Here is a 17,377-nt window from a genome sequence, read left to right as displayed (position 1 = left end):
TGACCCATGATATAAGGATCTGACTTTGATTGTAATGGTTTTGTTCTCATTGCTTAATTGATAATATCTTCTTTTAACAGGAATTACCTTCTTTACACTTGGCAGTGCAGCAGGGTACTTGCATGTTTCTGGTATTTTGCACTCCAGGATGGATTTCACTGGAAGTTTAGAGAAAGACTGTAAGAACCAGAATCTGGAAGGGAAGTCTTATTAAAGGGGGCCCACACATGGGACATAACTGTTCAGTGGGTTTTCAATTGATCCTTCGCATACAGGTCGGGTTCAAAAGCAAACAATGATGATCCATATGCCCCCGCTCCTCAAGTCACTGATTAGTTACTGCCTGGTAACCAATCAGTGGAAACCAAGACAGCTGCAAAGCAGGGAGTAGTGTTCTAACTAACTATTTTGAAAACATTTTTTATTTTCCACATCTATTTACCATTTTTTATTTTGCACATCTATTTTCCTTTAAGGCTATGTATCCATGGGTGTTTCCACTTGACTTTGACATGTGGTGGAATTCACAGTGTTCCAATGCATAACAACACAAAAGGGTATATTTATGAAAGAGTGAAGTTAGAGGTCGCCACAGTCCTCTAGAGTGAAATTTTGCCACTCTCCATTCATTTCTAAGGGATTTTTAAAAGAGTTTTTATCAATGGGTGAAAGTGAAAGTTCATCCTTTGCTAAATACTCTTTTAAAAATCCCATAGAAATGAATTGTTCCTAGGTGAGTTTTTAGAAGCGTATTTATCAAATGGTGAATTTACATTGGTACCCATTGGTAAATATGCTTCTAAAAATCCCATAGGTAAATTATAAAAAAGCATTTTTTCTGTGGTTAGCACTAATCTAACACTTTGATAAATCTGCCCCTTACTGTCTGTTCCAAGGTTCTCGGATGCAGTGTTCCCTTTTTTTAGGTATCTTGCAGTTAGGGGAAGTTCACCTCCAAGCAAGGTTTATTTTAACCTATTAGTTGGGGCCCAGAAATGGATCTTCTATGACACATGAACCTAATTTTCTGCTCGATGATTTGTGATGACCCCTAAGCTTGACTTCTCAGCAACTGCCCAGCACACTGAAGGGACACTCCTAACAAAATCTAAAATGGTAATCTCCTGTGCACAAAATCATTTCTGATAAATAAAAATAGAGGGCTGTGCTCTACTGCCAAAATGAAGTGTATAGCCCAATGCATTTCATCAAGTTGCTGAATCAATCAAAGTTCATTCATGAAACTGTAGGCTGGTGCAGTAAGTTCAATCTATAAAAATAAGTTTCTAGTCATATACTTATCCTTCTTTTAAGTCAGTGCCATTTCTTCCTACAATAAAAATGGGTATCATTGCAAATTATCTTTGTTTTGTGCTATTCTATTATATAATTCTCACCATAAACATTTTCTAGTTTCTAAAGGGGTGGTTCACCTTTAAGTTAACTTTAAGTATGTTATAGAATGGCCAAGCCTAAGCAACTTTTCAATTGGTCTTCATTATTATATTTTTTTATAGTTTTTGAATTATTTGCCTTCTTCTTCTGACTCTTTCAAGCTTTCAAATGGGGGGTCACTGACCCCATCTAAAAACAAATGCCCTGTAAGGCTCCAAATGTATTGTTATTGTTACATTTTATTACTCATTCATTTCTATTCTAACCATCTCCTAGTCATATTTCATTCTCTTATTCAAATCAATGCATGGTTGCTAGGGTAATTTGGATCATAGCAACCAGATTGCTGAAATTGCAAACTGGATTGCTTTTGATTAAAAAAGCTAAATAGCTCAAAAACCATAAATAACAGAAAGTGAAAGCCATTTGTAAATTGTCTCAGAATATCACTCTTTAAATCATACTAAGAGTTAACTCAAATGTGAACAATCCCTTTAACAAACCACAATGCAGAGGCATTGCCAGACAAGAGAACTTCTAAAAAAATGAACAAAAAAAAAGAAAGAATAAAAACTTTGAATATTATTATTAACTTCATGTTCAAAGTTGATTATTTTTACAAAAGTGCTTTGCTCCGTTCTACTCATGACTTAGAGCCCTTTTATGCGTTTAGCCGCAGGGGAGTGCAGGAGTAGACGCGCTGAATTTTTTACAATGTGGCTTTACTCACACAGTTAAAGGGCAATTCACCTTCATTAGCAAAACTGTAATAACTGGAAAAAAAACATAGAAAATATTCAAACTTTTATAACCTGCAAAATGAATATGGTAATTAGGGGGTGTGGCCACAAAAATGGGTGTGATCAGAAAATTACGCCACGGCAACTTTTTTTGTCCCTCTTTTTATTTCCAAAATGTTGGGAGGTATGCTTTTGCCCTTAGTTGCCCTTTAGTTCTGTAGAGACTATAGTGTACAGTACTTAGCTGTTGAAAATTAGGGTTACTACTCTGCATTGGGATTTTCAGATACAGTGAGCTAATTATTTAGCAAATAGATCTGGTGATAAAATAGTAGGGGGAATGAAAACTATATTTGGGTAGAGCTGGCCAAGTTGGAATATGGAGCTTCAAGTCCCTGTAGTTTTAGCACGTATAAAATGATGTTAATTGATGATGAAATAACAACTGAAGCATAGGATAATGACAAAATAGACCAAGACAATATTTGAGTAAACCCAAACTATCCTGCTGTATTAGATTTATTTTAGCCAAAAATATACATTAAATAAGTTAGGTATGCAAAACGGTCATGCTGTCTGCACAAACTGCCATGAGATGGCTTGCTGTCTGTAGTGTGACCACCAGACCCTAATCAAAAGGGAATTGTGCCTCCATAAAGCAATTTGGAAATGTAACGTCTCACTCTGCACAATGTAATAGAGGGGTATCATGGTGAATGAAAATTGGTATTGTGCAGCACTTTTCCTATAAGTAGTAACTAAGAGTAATATGGTATCATTAGAAGGAGGAAATTGCCAGCACTAAGTTTGCCTTCAAATTTAATTGTTGCAAAAATTGAGGTGAATTTCTGGCTTGTGCGCAAGTTTTTAAGGCACAAAAACAAGGTACACTACCAAACAGAGCCTTCTGCAGGCTGCCAGTCCACATGGTGCTACCACATAGCCAATCAGTTTCCTAATTTAGCACTCCCTATACTCCCTATGAGATTTTGTCATGCTTGTGTTGCTCCCCAACTCTTTTTACATTTGAATGTGGCTCATGGGTAAAAAAGGTTGGGGATCCCTGTCCTAAAGGCTGGATGGCAGCTAGAAACAATATTTGGCTACAATTTGTATACAAAACATTGTATCATTGTAATGTCATTGTAAAATGATACTGTATCATTGTAATACCGCTGTATAAGTTACCCTATACAGTATTGCAGTGTCTCTATACAGCACAACATATATCTAGGCTGTGTCAGTGTCACTATGTAGTATCGCATATATCCAGGCTGTGGCAGTGTCACTATGCAGTATCATATTGATTCAGACTGTGTTCGTGTCAGTTTTTAGTACAGGTATGGGATCTATTATATGGAAACCCCTTGTCTAGAATGCTCCAAAATACATGACTGCCATTTCCCAGATAGTCTATTATAAGCAAGCAATTCTTATGTTTTTAATGATCCCCAATCCTGTGTAATAGTAACACAGTAGCTTGTACTTGATGATAACTAACCTGCATAAACCGAGATTGTTGAAGGAACAATACTATAGGGTTTTTATATTCCCTTCAACGCACATACTGTATTTTTGCAATATAGTGATGTGTCGTCATTATCATTTTTACCCTCCCAAATCTTTCTGAGCCAGTGGCTCGCGTCAAAACAGCTCATATCCTTTATTATTACTTTTTTGTTTGTTTGCAGAAATGCATCCCGTTGGGTTTTTAAACATGGGTGTTTACAAATGCATGGGGAGTGTGTAAAATGCATATATTGTACATATAATGCACATTTTTGTCAGTTCTAAATGCAACTCTATTCTATTGATGTCTAAACATGCGTCGGACACAATAAAATGCAGCATGTTAATATGAAACACGAATGGAGTAAAATGCACCTCAAACTCAGGAGTACAACCTGGCAGAATATAATGGAATCAATTAGCTGCGTTCAAACTAGCATCTCAAACGCGCATCAAACGCATAAGAAGAGTCTGTGTATAAGAACACCATGAGATAGGATTCTGTGGGAGAGATTTTATTAATAATTAATTTAACTTAATTTGCATGCTTCGCATTTGTCATCTAAGGACACAAAGTAATAATTGTGAGGGAAGCCTAGATACTATGTGGCTTATTTTCTTTGCTGATAAAAATGCCTCATTTGTTCACAGACCAATCTGTTCCAACTTTATTGTAAATATAATTTAATATTTATAACTGAAATCTCTGTCCCCTGCTGTTCGTTAAGTCTGGATCCTGACTTCTAATGCTATGGAAACTTAACCTTGGTGTTACATGTGGCTAAAAACAAAACAATACCATTTCAAATTATGCTCGGAACATTGTTTTGGGCTCTAAAGATTTCTGATGCGTATTAAAGTGTATTGGCAGAAATATGTTAATGTATACAGAACATATTGTATAGAATGGCAAGGTTTAATTCCATATCCATTATTTTGGATTCGGCCGAACCTCCGAATCCTTTGCGAAAGATTCGGCCGAATACCGAACCAAATCCGAATCCTAATTTGCATATGCAAATTAGGGGTGGGAAGGGGAAACATTTTTACTTCCTTGTTTTGTGACAAAAAGTCACGCAATTTCCCTCTCCGCCCCTAATTTACATATGCAAACTAGGCATATCCAAATTCTGCTGAAGAAGGCCGAATCTCGAACCGAATCCCGAACCGAATCCTGGATTCGGTGCATCCCTATGCCTAATGTCTGCATCTTATGATCTAGAACAGGGATCCCCAACCTTTTGAACCCATGAGCAACATTCAGAAGTAAAAGGAGTTGGGGAGCAACACACGTATGAACCGTGTTCTTGGGTGCTATATAAGTGCTGTGATTGGCCATTTGGTAGCCGGTATGTGGATTGTCAACCTACATTGAGGCTCTGTTTGGCAGTACACCTGGTTTTTATACAACCAAAACTTTCTTCCAAGCTTGGAATTGAAAAATAAGCTCCTGCTTTGAGGCCACTGGGAGCAAGGGGTTGGAGAGCAACATGTTGCTCTCGAGCTACTGGTTGTGGATCACTGATCTAGAACATACTATGTTATGAAGCCGGTTACCATCCCCATATGTCTTACATCCTCTTCCCTCTGAGAATGTAAGCTCTGAAACAGGACCTGCCTCCTACTGTCTTGTAACGATATCCAACCATAACTGTGAATCGATTTTGTCAAAATATTTTGTCTGTATATGTAAACTGTTTGGGCTTGTATTTTTTTTATTCTGAAAAGCTCTGCAGGGAACAATAACACTATTTTAGTAGTAGAAATTTCATGGTGGCCATATATACACAGATATTGTTGTACGAAAAAAATGTTTTGTACGATATTTGGTGCATGCATGGTGGGAGATAAAATCTTGGCTATTGGTCATCTTGTCAATCATACAGGATGGAAAAAATGTTATTGGTGCCTTTGAAGGTAGATGAACATAGGTAAAAGGTAAATGCTGAATCATCAGATTGAGGAAGAATTCTATTGTTTCTACCTACATATCTAATGATTCAGTTCTTAACATTAGTAGAGAAAGCGAAAAATCACAATTGTAACGTGTATAGTATCCAGTCAAGCATTTCTACCAAATAAAATCAGTGTAACATGAAGGCATCTGATAAGTGAAATGTCAGTGTCAACAATCTTTGGTATCATAAAGGCCTTATATAATTCTGAGTGTGTGTGCGCCTTTCCTAGCTAGTCCCCCCCCCTCAAATGACTGCATTTAATTCTCAAACCAGTCTTTATTTGCTTCATTTCGTAAAGTGGGCACAGTTGCCTCAGACACATGAAACCACCCTTCCACGTGAAGGAAATGTGCACAGATATAATAAGGCCAGTGCATGGCTCCTTCCCTTTCACTGCCACCCAGTTGCAAAGAAATGGGTAACCATTAAATAATGTATAGACATGCTGAATTCCAATCTGTACTGAGATCTGTAAACTACCACCCAGACAAATAGGTTTGTTGGTCACACATCTACTTGTCCTAGCTGTTAAATGACTAAATCTCTCTATACAGTGGACATAGTGTATGGTATATGTGATATTTATGTGCATACACAGCAGGGTTTTCTTTTTCTTAGGGAACACACTGCAGCTATTTTGGGAGATTAGTCGCCCATCGACAAATCGTTTCTTTTTCTTCGGGTGAAGAAATCTCCCCGAACTGCCTTCCCGAAGAGGATGGTTTCCTCGTGATGCCTCATGAGGAAACTTCAGACGACTTCAGAAAGCTGGAGCGATCTAAGTGCCATCCCGCCGGCAATTTACATCCCCCGGAGAAGAAGCAATTTGTCGCTGGGCGATTAATCTGAAATAGCAGCATGTGTCTCTGCCCTTAAAGTTTAAATACTGAAGCATAATAGAAGCCACAGTTGAGTTTTATGACCCTGTAAAGGAACAAAGCTATAGGCCAAGGAACTCCAAGGAGACCTCTGATATGCCCATATTCTTATAATACACACGTTTCAATTAATTATGTCATGCAATGGACATCAATAAGCACTGTTTATTAATAACATTGGGGAGTGTTTCTTAGGAGTACATTTTACAGGGTATTATATTTAATATTTCTAAGAATGGCTTTGGCAATCAATTAGCACCCAAGACAGAAGATTATTACCAGCCCATTGCAGCAGCTTTCTATTGGTTTAGGAGTTGTTGCAGCTCTGTGTCTTTGCACCATGAGTTCATACATCTGGCCCTCTAAGTCTGTGACTTGCATTGATAATTTGCCATCAGTTGAACATTTTTCAGAATTTATTTTTACTAAACCAACACATAGGCCTGATTGATGGGTGGAGCGGCCAAATCAGAAGACTCATTGTGTAAGTGCAAAGTAAAGAATACATCAAATCTAAACACATGCACACAGTAGTTTCTGTTTAATGTGAACGGTATCTTTCTGCCTCCCATAGGAATCTCTCCCCAGACCCGCTGAACAATACGGGGTTTTGTTAGCCTTCTTCAGGTAGCCTGAGGTCACACTACTGAGTCAGTCTGGGGCACACGACTTCCACATGTTCATGTCACATTCCTGTATTTTGCCTTGGAATTTCAGTTCTTTAGCCTGTGGCCTGGCAGATACATGTGTGGCTGCCAAATAGTCCGCGACTATGTATATTTATTTATATATATATAAAATCACAAAAACACAGTCTCTGTAACGGTACTGTATACATCGTGGATATCTTCTGATTGAATTGCTTTAAGCCTTCTCTTCCATGTTCATAAACAAAGTTTACAGGGATCATTGATCCCTAGGGGCCCATACACTTACAGATGTAGAAGGCACCTGCTCAGTTGTCCGTGCACCAGGTAGTGTTCAACCTCTCATGTGTACTCAGCATTCTGCTTGTTCTCCCTTACCAACACATGTTAACTCTATTTCATGATATGTAATAACTTAATACTGGCTTGGCAGTTGTGCTGTGGGTTGTGTAAACAGGAATTGTTTACAGGAATAAACATACTTGTTTTTTGCCAATTGTTCTGGAGTTTGAGGAGTTATGAAGAAGTAGGAGAAGGAAACTTTGTACCCCTCCCAAATAAAAACATAACTGGCCGTTTTTACTTTTTTTTTTACTGTGGGAGCCCCTCTCAGCTCCACAAACAGAAAGCAGCATGGTTGCCACAGAGCATCACTGTGTGCTGGGGGCAGAGAAAGCCCCTCAGTGCCTGGTGCCCCCTTCTAGGCTATGTTTATTTAACTTCTGGAACAGAGAGGTGTGTGTGTGAGAGCGAGGGGGAGGGGGGCTTCTTTCACCAATTTGATACACCTTGTAAAAGCAGCAGTCTGCTTCGGGCAGTACAACTTCCTCCAAACCATTAGTGTCATTAAGAGAGAGGAGGGCAGCTCACAATGTACTCTGTGTAGGAATACTGGAGAAAGAGCCATTCACAGCCTCCTGACACACCTCTGTACCTCACAATGCTACACACACACACTATAGTCACTTTAGTGTTTATGCACCTATTTGCATGAATCCTTTATAGCAAGCTGCCTTACATATAATAAGGACACTTTAAACACTTCCACGTATGCATAGCCAGGCAGCCATTAGGTGGTACAATTGTAGGGGTCCCTGAAAACAAGTATTTAGTATGTCAAGGGCATGAGGGACCCTTTTATATAAAAGTGGGTTTCTCATATAGTAACACCTGCCTGTTGTGCTTACAAAAGCCCACCTTGCTGTTTTTGGGGGGGGGGGGGGTAGTGTGATCATATACTTGTGTGGGACCCATTATTTGTGATGATGGTCCATGCATAGATTTAAAATATGTTTAGGCCCCCCTGCCTTTTGTCACTATATTTAGGCCCCCCTGACTTTTGTCACTATATTCCATTCCCCCAGTTTTTACAATTTACCCTTCTGAGTTAGATGTATACATTCGCAGGGAGCCTTCAGTTACATGACATGGCCTGCGTGCATATGCGATGAGCATTTACTGATGTGGAAGGGCCAAATTTTTTTGACCAGGCCGTATTTATGGCCCCACCCCCTGATTACCATGTTCATTTTACAAAATTTGGCAGGTTATGAAAGTTTGAACATATTTCTGTGTTTTTTTTCCAGTTATTACAGTTTTGCTAATGAAGGTGACTTGCCTTTTAAAAAGTGAGTCTAACTTCTCCCAAGGGACCTGTTATATTATATTGTTACAATTACTTATTTGCTTATCTCAAAATTGTTACAAAAGTATCTTATCTGCATCTGTGGCTGTACTGGGCTCTCTTCCAAAAGCCAATTAAGTTAGAAACATTATTTCTATTCTGGCTGTTCAGTGCAGAGAACAGCACAAATGAGGGATGAGCTGTCCCTCTGAAAACAGGACAGTTGGATGGTATGCCTTTGCAGATGTGCAGTGAACATTCAGTGACATAGAAGGGCTTGTGTGCATATACAATTAGCATTCTGCGACGTGGAAGGGCCTGTGAGCATGTAGTGTGAACATTCATTGATGTCAGAAGTGCCTGTGCACATGCATATTGAGCATTCACTGAGCCCTTCCAGTGAGTAGGCCACACTTTTATTTTTGGAGGCATGCTGCGCAATGCACTGATCCCCTGTAACAACACATTTGTAAGTTGGCATCTCTGGTGGGCAATTTGCATTCCAATGAGTACCATGTTGCATACAACTGTGCCCAGTTGCAAAGATAAAAATTGTGTTGCCTTCCCGTATCTGAATGCCTTGTTTTAGTGAGCTTGTCACTAGCAATGTTTTATATTATATTTATATTCTATATCAATTATTTGTGGAGATCCAAATACTGGCCAGGTGGCAACCCTAGGTCCAATTCAGATCACTTGGGGTGGATTTATCAAAGAGTGAAGTTAGAGATCGCCCAGTCCACTAGAGTGAAATTCCGCCACTCTCCATTCATTTTTATGGGAATTTGAAAGGTGTATTTATCAAAGGATAAACTTTCATTTTCACCCATTGATAAATACTCTTTTAAAAATCCCAGAGAAATGAATGGAGAGAGGCGGAATTTCACGTAGAGGACTGCGGCGTTCTATAACTTCACTCTTTCATAAATCCACCCTTGACTCACTACATTTTTAGTGGGGGCTGTTCTAAGTTACAGACAAGCAGCTGATGTGTAGGCTGTATGTGCATAAAATGTCTTTTGTTCACACGTTCTAAAAAACTGTGTGTGGAAAATGGAAAGAGCAAATATATGTGTCTTTATAGTGTTGGAATTGTGTGACCCATGTTAAATGTTGTTTAAGAAGTGGTATGGAAACATCTACTGTCCCATGAAGGCCTCAGATTACCATTCATCTTTTGACTATACGTTTTCTAATTGAAATTTTGAGTGTTTTGTTCATCTGAGTTTTTGAGATATTGAAGATGCTTTGGTCATTTTAAGTCTGTATTAAAGGGGTAGATCGCATTAAATGTAAATTTAAGAGGGATTCTAAGAGAATTTACAAGTGGTCTTCATATTTTATTTTTTTTAATTTTAACTCCTTTCTGGTTACAAAGTCTTAATTACCCTAACCAGGTAGTAGTTTGGAAGTCTTAATGGAAGATAAAGCTAAAATAAAGGAATATAAAGCTAAGCAAAAGTAAGACAACAAACTGCATCCAATTATTAATAGTGATTCTAAACCTACAGGTTGTACCCAAGATTGGGTCCCCATGCTGTTAATGGTGGGTCTACATGACCACTTTTAGTAAAGGGAAATGTTCTGCTTAAGTAGCCAATAAACAATAAATAGTCAATGAACTATAAAACTACTTCGGGGGATTGACAACTGAAATTTTAGTTATAAATATAATTGTACTTAAAGGGTTGGTTCTCCTTTAAGTTAGTTTTTAGTATGTTATAGAATGGCTGATTCTAAGCAACTTGTTCTTCATTATTTATTTATTTATTTATAGTTTTTTAATTATTTGCCTTTTCTTCTGACTCTTTCCAGCTTTGAAATGGGGGTCACTGACCCCATCTAAACTCTGCAAAGACAAATTTATAGTTATTGGTACATTTTATTTCTCATCTTTTTTATTCAGTTCTCTCCTTTTCATATCCCAGGCTCTTATTTAAATCAATGCATGGTTGCTAGGGTTATTTGGAGGGCTGCTGAATAAAAAGCAAAATAACGCAAAAATCTCAAATAATAAAAAATGAAATCCAATTGGAAATTGTCTCAGAATATCACTCTCTACATCAAACTAAAAGTTAACTGAAATTTGAACAATCCCTTTAAGCTGGAGTTAAAGAGTCAAATCCCCAAAGCTTTTTGTGTTGTACAATGTACTTAAAGGAGAAGGAAAGGCTTTGTACACTTGGGAGTGCCAAATGTTAGGCACCCCCAAGTGATTCTATATACTTACCTGAAACCCCAGGCCGGTGCTCCTATCAGCAGAAAACCGCACCGGCCCAGGGTTATACCAGTGAGAACCACGGATCGATCCTCCTCCGTCTTACTCTTTCCTTTACGCGGCCGCGCATGTGCAGAAGAATGAAATTCCGAACTTTAATTAAAAAGTTGGCTATTCCGTTCAACTGCGCATGCCCCGGGAAATTTGAAGAAAGAAGACGCCGGAAGAGGATCGCTCCGTGGTGCTCACTGGTATAACCCCGGGCCGGTGCAGTTTTCTGCTGATAGGAGCACCGGCTCAATTTGTCATTCTAGAAAGACATATTTCTCCATACAAATCTGAGCTTACACCGTGTTGAAGTTGGTGTTTTAAGGATGCATAAAAGGAAAAAAGTTGTTGTTCATCTTTGTCAGTTTAATGCCAATTTTGTGAATTCCCCCTTGCATCATTCAATTACCTGCTGTTCGGTGTGGAGTCTAATAGCACTCTGGAAAAGCAACTGGAAAATATATTCCAAAATTCTTGCTGTATTTCTAGGAAATGCAAAATTTGAAGCAACTATCTAACTGTTAGAACTGAACTGAAATCAATAAAAATATGTACAGTACAGTTCTTGCTTGAAGACTTTTGGACCAGTGTGTATGTGTATTGATAATTGATAAAAATTGCTAATTGATTAAAATCTCACCAGTGTCCAATGAAATGTATGGGGGAATGAGGCTCATAATCTTGCCAAGCATATTGTGATGTGGAGGTACAAGGGCAAATGTCATATTTGGAATACTTAATTTCTTTAATGTCCCTCTACCATGCAGAAAATACTGTACCGTTGCAGCTTAACCTTCAAGCAACACACAGAGGAAGCAAGGCATCTGGGGATGAGCTGACCATTGCTCCAGATGAGCACAGGGAAGCAGGGAGTGCTCCCATGTATACAGAGAGTAAGTTTACTCATTAGACCTGAAATGGCTTCTGCATCATTAGAACTGCATTGTATAAACTCAGAAATAAATACAGTATAACCCGATTTTATGTTTATCAGGAGACCAGGAAATATTAGTATAAATAGTGTAAATTAGTGTAGGAAAATGTATAAATGCAACATATTCTTCAAGTACTCAAGTCCCTTTTACTTTTAAAGGAACAGTAACACCAAAAAATTAAAGTAATGAAAATATAATGTACTGTTGTGCTGCACTGTTAAAACTGACATGTTTGCTTCAGAAACTCCATTATAGTTTATATAAACAAGCTACTGTGCAGCCATTCAAAGCTGAAAAAGGAGAAAAGGCACAGGCTACATAGCAGGTAACAGATAAGCTGTGTAGGTTAAAATGGGATTCTTCAGAAGTTATCTGTTATCTACTGTGTAGCCTGTGCTTGAATGGCTGCCCCCATGTCTACACAGCAGCTTGTTTATATAAACTATAGTAGTCTTTCTGAAGCAAACACACCAGTTGTACCAGTGTGGGGCAACAGTACATTATATTGTCATTCTGTTTTGCGGTTACTGTTCCTTTAAATACAATATTTACAGTATTAGTGTCAATGGTTAAGCATTGCAGTATTAATGTTACACTATGGGGAGCATGTGCAAGGCCTATCTGACAGAAGTTTTCTCTTTTCAGTGGAGGATCTAGACTCTGAAATTGTATTTGAGAATGGTCATTATGCACTGGAAAAAATGAGGTTCGTTCTCACAGTCGTTATTTTCATTGTGTATCCCTTTTAGCATACAAACAGTCATCCAGCACTTTGGTAATAGGAGCTTACTTTTCAGGGGTACACACCAAGCAATGTGTTCACCGTCACATCTTTTAGACAAAATCCATAGTAAATTGCAGCACTCCCAAGTAGTAATACCTTTATTACAATTTTACATCTGGCACAGCAAAGTATCTTGTCAGCTTGAAAAAGGACCGGGAGGTCTGAAACGTTGCTGTGCCAGATGTAAAATTGTAACAAAGGCAGTTTTATTCATTAATTACTAATGAGGGTACTATTCTAAGCACTTTTGCTATGTATATTCATCAATTTTACATTCACTTATTTTAAAACTTTACTTATCTTTTAAGAAGCAGAAAGATTGCCAGTGCACAGTTTGCCTTTAAAAATAATTGTTACAAAATGTTAGTACCACACACTGGCCAAAATATGTACGCTCATATGCCACGTCTAGGGTCCCTTATTTAATGTAAATCCTACACTGCCTATTTGCATTCTGTAGCCTGTAGTGAATTTAAAATCATGTCCCCCAACCAACCGTGTGACTGAGTAGTAAGACTATGTGGCCCTTACCCTCAACTCAGGAGCTCTAGTGAGAAAGATTGGAGCTTTTAAGCCCCAGCCAATTAATATACACCTGTAAATAGTTCCTTATTCTAAAAGCTGAATGGCAGCTAGAAGCAATGCTTAGCTACAATTTATACATGAAACACACAAAGAAATTGCCAGCGCTCTGTCTAACCCACACTGTGGTATTGACCAGCTGCTAGAAAGACCCATATGCCAGCACTCAGTCCGACCCACAGTCTGGAGTTGACACCTTAAGGCCCCTTACACACAGGCATTTCTGCCCACGTTCCCCTGCAGTGGATCTTTCATGTGTTTTAGCTCTGGGGAATGCAGGAAGAAACATAGGCCTTTAACGCAACTTGATGGCATAGCTGTTCATTCTAATAACTGCTTTACCTTTTCCAAAATGCATACTAGCCCAAAATACTGCTTATGCACATTGTATATGGGATAATTTAGCCTCTACTATAAAACGGAAAGGTCACTTGTGAAGTTTATCTTAGATTTTTGGAAACCTCTGCTTTATACATAAAGTAATATATGCCATGTTGTAAATATAAGCATATTAGAAGGCACCGAAGATTATATAGTGCAAATGGTTACAGGCTTATCATGGATCTCCAAGGTGACTTCTATTTTTCTCTCTATATATATTTTTTTCTTAAAGTGGACTTGTTATCCAGACATAAAAAGCTGTATAATAAAAGTCCTTTTCAAATTAAACATGAAATCCAAATTCTTTTTTTTATTGAAGCATTCATAGCTGTTGTAAACTCATTTATAGAACTCGGCTGTCAATCAAATATTGGCTGCCCCTGGCTGTCTTACGCATAGAGGTGGGGCAAGCAATTACTTTCACTTTCCTTTTAGCACTTTCTAGATGTCACTGCTCTCTCCACATCCCCCCATTTAATTGTGTAGCCAGAGCATGGGGATGGAATCAGGTCCACTAGTGCACAAACAAGATTCTGAGACGATGCAAGGATTACCTTAATAACAGTGTCCACAAAATGGCGCCTGCCTGCTTGCTATAATTATGAATTCCCAGATTGATGGAAACAAGATTCAAATAAATTACACAGTCTAATTAAAGTTAATTTTTCTTGACTAACATGATAAAATAGGATTTGGAATAATTTTTTTGGGTGACAGGTCCCCTTTAAGTAGTTCAAAATTTTCAAAAAAGTCATGAAATGCAAGTGATATCATTAAAGGACAATGAAAGTAAAACCTGAGTTTTAGTACATAGTACATAGATGAAAGATAACGCCATTTTGTTCTACAGAGCTTATCTGCTGTGTAACCTGAGCCTTTTCTCCTTTGAATGACAGCCCCCATTTCTACACAGCAGCTTATTTATATAAACAATAGTAGTGTTTCTGAGCAATTTTACCAGAGCAGGGCAACACTGCATTATATTTTTATTACTTAAAACACTTTTATTTTTTGATGTTACTGTTTCTTTAACCTGTAAGCACCACTAACGACTGGCCACAACTCAAGGAACCATTCATAAGTATAAATTGTACTGGTGCAGAAATATAGGATCCTGTTCTGTATCATATATGTTTAAATATCAGCACATCCCTCACTAACTAGGCCAAATATTTTTATTATTAAACAATTGCACAAAAAATATATATTTTATTAATTTACATACAACACAAATGTAAAGTCCCCTCTTTACTCATGCTACAACATCATGTTTTTAAAGGATAAAATATTAGGATTATTATTTTCCATGCTGAATTTGTCACTTCAGCGTCTCCTTTTACTAATTTTTTGCAGACGTAAGACTGCAAGATGCTGTATTTGCTCATTGTACTCGTGTTCTCTTTGGCTCATACCACAGGAATTTTATCACATGGTTGGGTTCCTGTACATTGAAAGGTGCATTCACTAAGATGTAACATGCATCCACAATACCTTCCTTATTCAAAATACATGCATAGAGTTCAATGCATTTTCAGGGTGCATTTAATGCAGTCTTGTTGCCCACACTCCAAATGCCAGAAAACATCCTACCATAGATAGTACTGAGAGTTGTCTCTGCATTTTTAGTGTTTTAGCAGAGACAATTCTCAGTATTGTCTATCGTAGGGTATATTCTGGTGTTTTGTAACGCTGGTGGTGTAACTGGTGTGTTGTGTCTTTTATTCATCTTCTATCTATATAGCTTATTTGTAAACATTTTTGTGAATCACCCCACTCCACTGTTATAAGGCACAAAAAAATGCATTAGATTCTGATGTTAATGTCTCTTTAGTTCTCCCTCATATCCTAAGTATTTGTCTTAAAGGAAAGAAAAAACATAAGTGCGCACATTAACGAACGAATGCAATTACACCCATTACAAGCTGTTGTAATCAGTCAGTAGCCCTGGGATCCCTGACATGCCAAGCTGAGTTTCCACATCAAAGACAAAATGTATGCCACCTGACTGGGGGTACAACATGTTTTCTTCCCCATAATTGTACCCTTGATTATGTCCAGCTGCGGCTTTTTAAAATTACTCCTTCACTAAATAGCCCCCTTGAAGGCAGTTATTGTTCTGAATGATGAATTTCTCCTCCCATCCTTTCTTCAAAACTTTCTAGGCTAGACACAATTGCAGTGCTCATTTCTTCTTACTTTTATTTCACTGTGTGCTTAATTACACTTTGCCTTTTGCCATTCTTCTCCTTACACATCATGGACTAAAGGTGGCCATACACGGGCCGATAAAAGCTGCCGACAGACCAAGTCGGCAGCTTATTGGCCCGTGTATGGGGCGCTCTGATGGGCTTTCCCGATCGATATTGGCCAGATGTCGATCGGACGGGACTAAAAGTCTCGTCGGATCGCGGCTGGATCTGTTTGTTGATGCGGTCCTGCGATCCGACCGCCCGTTAGCCATAGTTAGGAACCAATAATCGGGGCCTAGGGCCCATGATCGGTTCAGCCCTATATTGCCCACCTCAATGTGGGAATATCGGGGAGAGATCCGCTCGTTTGGCGACATTACCAAACGAGCGGATCACTCCGTATATGGCCACCTTAACTTGTGCCCACTCTCTCTTTTCACAGTCCTCTGCAGAATGTTTCATGAGCTTCTGAGTTGCTAGCATTTGCTTCATTGTTTTCTCCATGTTTTAAACCCTAGTTATGTGAGCATTCATTGGCCTTTACAGTGATTATTTGTAATCATTATTTTAAATTGAAAGATTACTTTCAAAACCTTTTGCGTTATTTAGCTTTTTAATCAACAGCTTTGCAGTTTGCAATTTCAGAAATCTGTTTGCCAGGGTCCAAATTACCCTAGCAACCATGCATTGATTTGTATAATTGACTGGTATATAAAAAGGCGATGGCTTGAATAGAAAGATGAATAATAAGAAGTAGCAATAGCAATACATTGTAGCCTTACTGAGCATTTGATTTTAGATGTGGTCAGTGACCCCCTTTTGATAGCTGGAAAGAATCAGAAGAAGAAGACAAATAATTAAAAAACTATTAAAAAAAAAAAGGAAAAAATGAAGATCAAATTCTATAACATGCTAAAATGTATCTTAAAGGTGAAGCACCCCTTTAAATTAAAACATCAGGACTCAACAGAAATAGATAACAGACACCTCCTGGTTATTCGAATTTGTTCCATTATAAATGAAGATAAAGCAGCAGCACATGTATTATTTACATATAAGTAGCTTGGAATTGCAAACAGTGAATTCAGTGAGGTCCATATACAACATGTGAAAAAAAAAAAAGCAGCCTACCATAAATCAATGTTGTCGCATGCAGAGGAGATTGCCAATAGGTTGTGTATGGTCTTCCTTAGACACAGAGGAGCACCATGCTGTTCTCACCACCCATCTCAATTCACAAACCTGGGAAGGTATACTGTATAGTGCTGTCCTAGCAAAGGTATTTAGTTACCACCAAAACTGTATTACACTAGATCTGTTTTGCTTGCATCATTTGTCACAGTGCAAACATGTCTTTGGAAGGACATAGCATCTCTCATCAGGGCCGCCATTAGAAATCACGGGGTCCCATACAACAAAATTTTCGGGTCCATGCCCACCCCATCCCCCAAGCCCCACTCCAGATCCCGCCCACACAGACATCAGCGCT

At 38.3% G+C, this 17,377-nt stretch overlaps 1 protein-coding gene across 3 annotated transcripts in view; it reads left to right on the top strand.

Annotated features, from left to right (window-relative positions):
• Positions 1 to 17,377, top strand: part of wwp2.L (WW domain containing E3 ubiquitin protein ligase 2 L homeolog) — a 48,791-nt gene that overhangs the window by 8,645 nt on the left and 22,769 nt on the right. For all 3 annotated transcript variants that reach the window (XM_018257926.2, XM_018257925.2, XM_018257927.2), the window contains exons 3-4: positions 11,785 to 11,910; positions 12,598 to 12,658. In XM_018257926.2, coding sequence (XP_018113415.1) covers positions 11,785 to 11,910; positions 12,598 to 12,658 — 187 coding nt within the window. The remainder of the gene's footprint in view (positions 1 to 11,784; positions 11,911 to 12,597; positions 12,659 to 17,377) is intronic.

Source organism: Xenopus laevis, chromosome 4L (assembly GCF_017654675.1).
Source record: "Xenopus laevis strain J_2021 chromosome 4L, Xenopus_laevis_v10.1, whole genome shotgun sequence".
Taxonomy (NCBI): Eukaryota; Metazoa; Chordata; class Amphibia; order Anura; family Pipidae; genus Xenopus; species Xenopus laevis.
The sequence above is the reverse complement of the archived record's forward strand: the minus strand, read 5'-3'. Positions and strand labels throughout refer to the sequence as shown.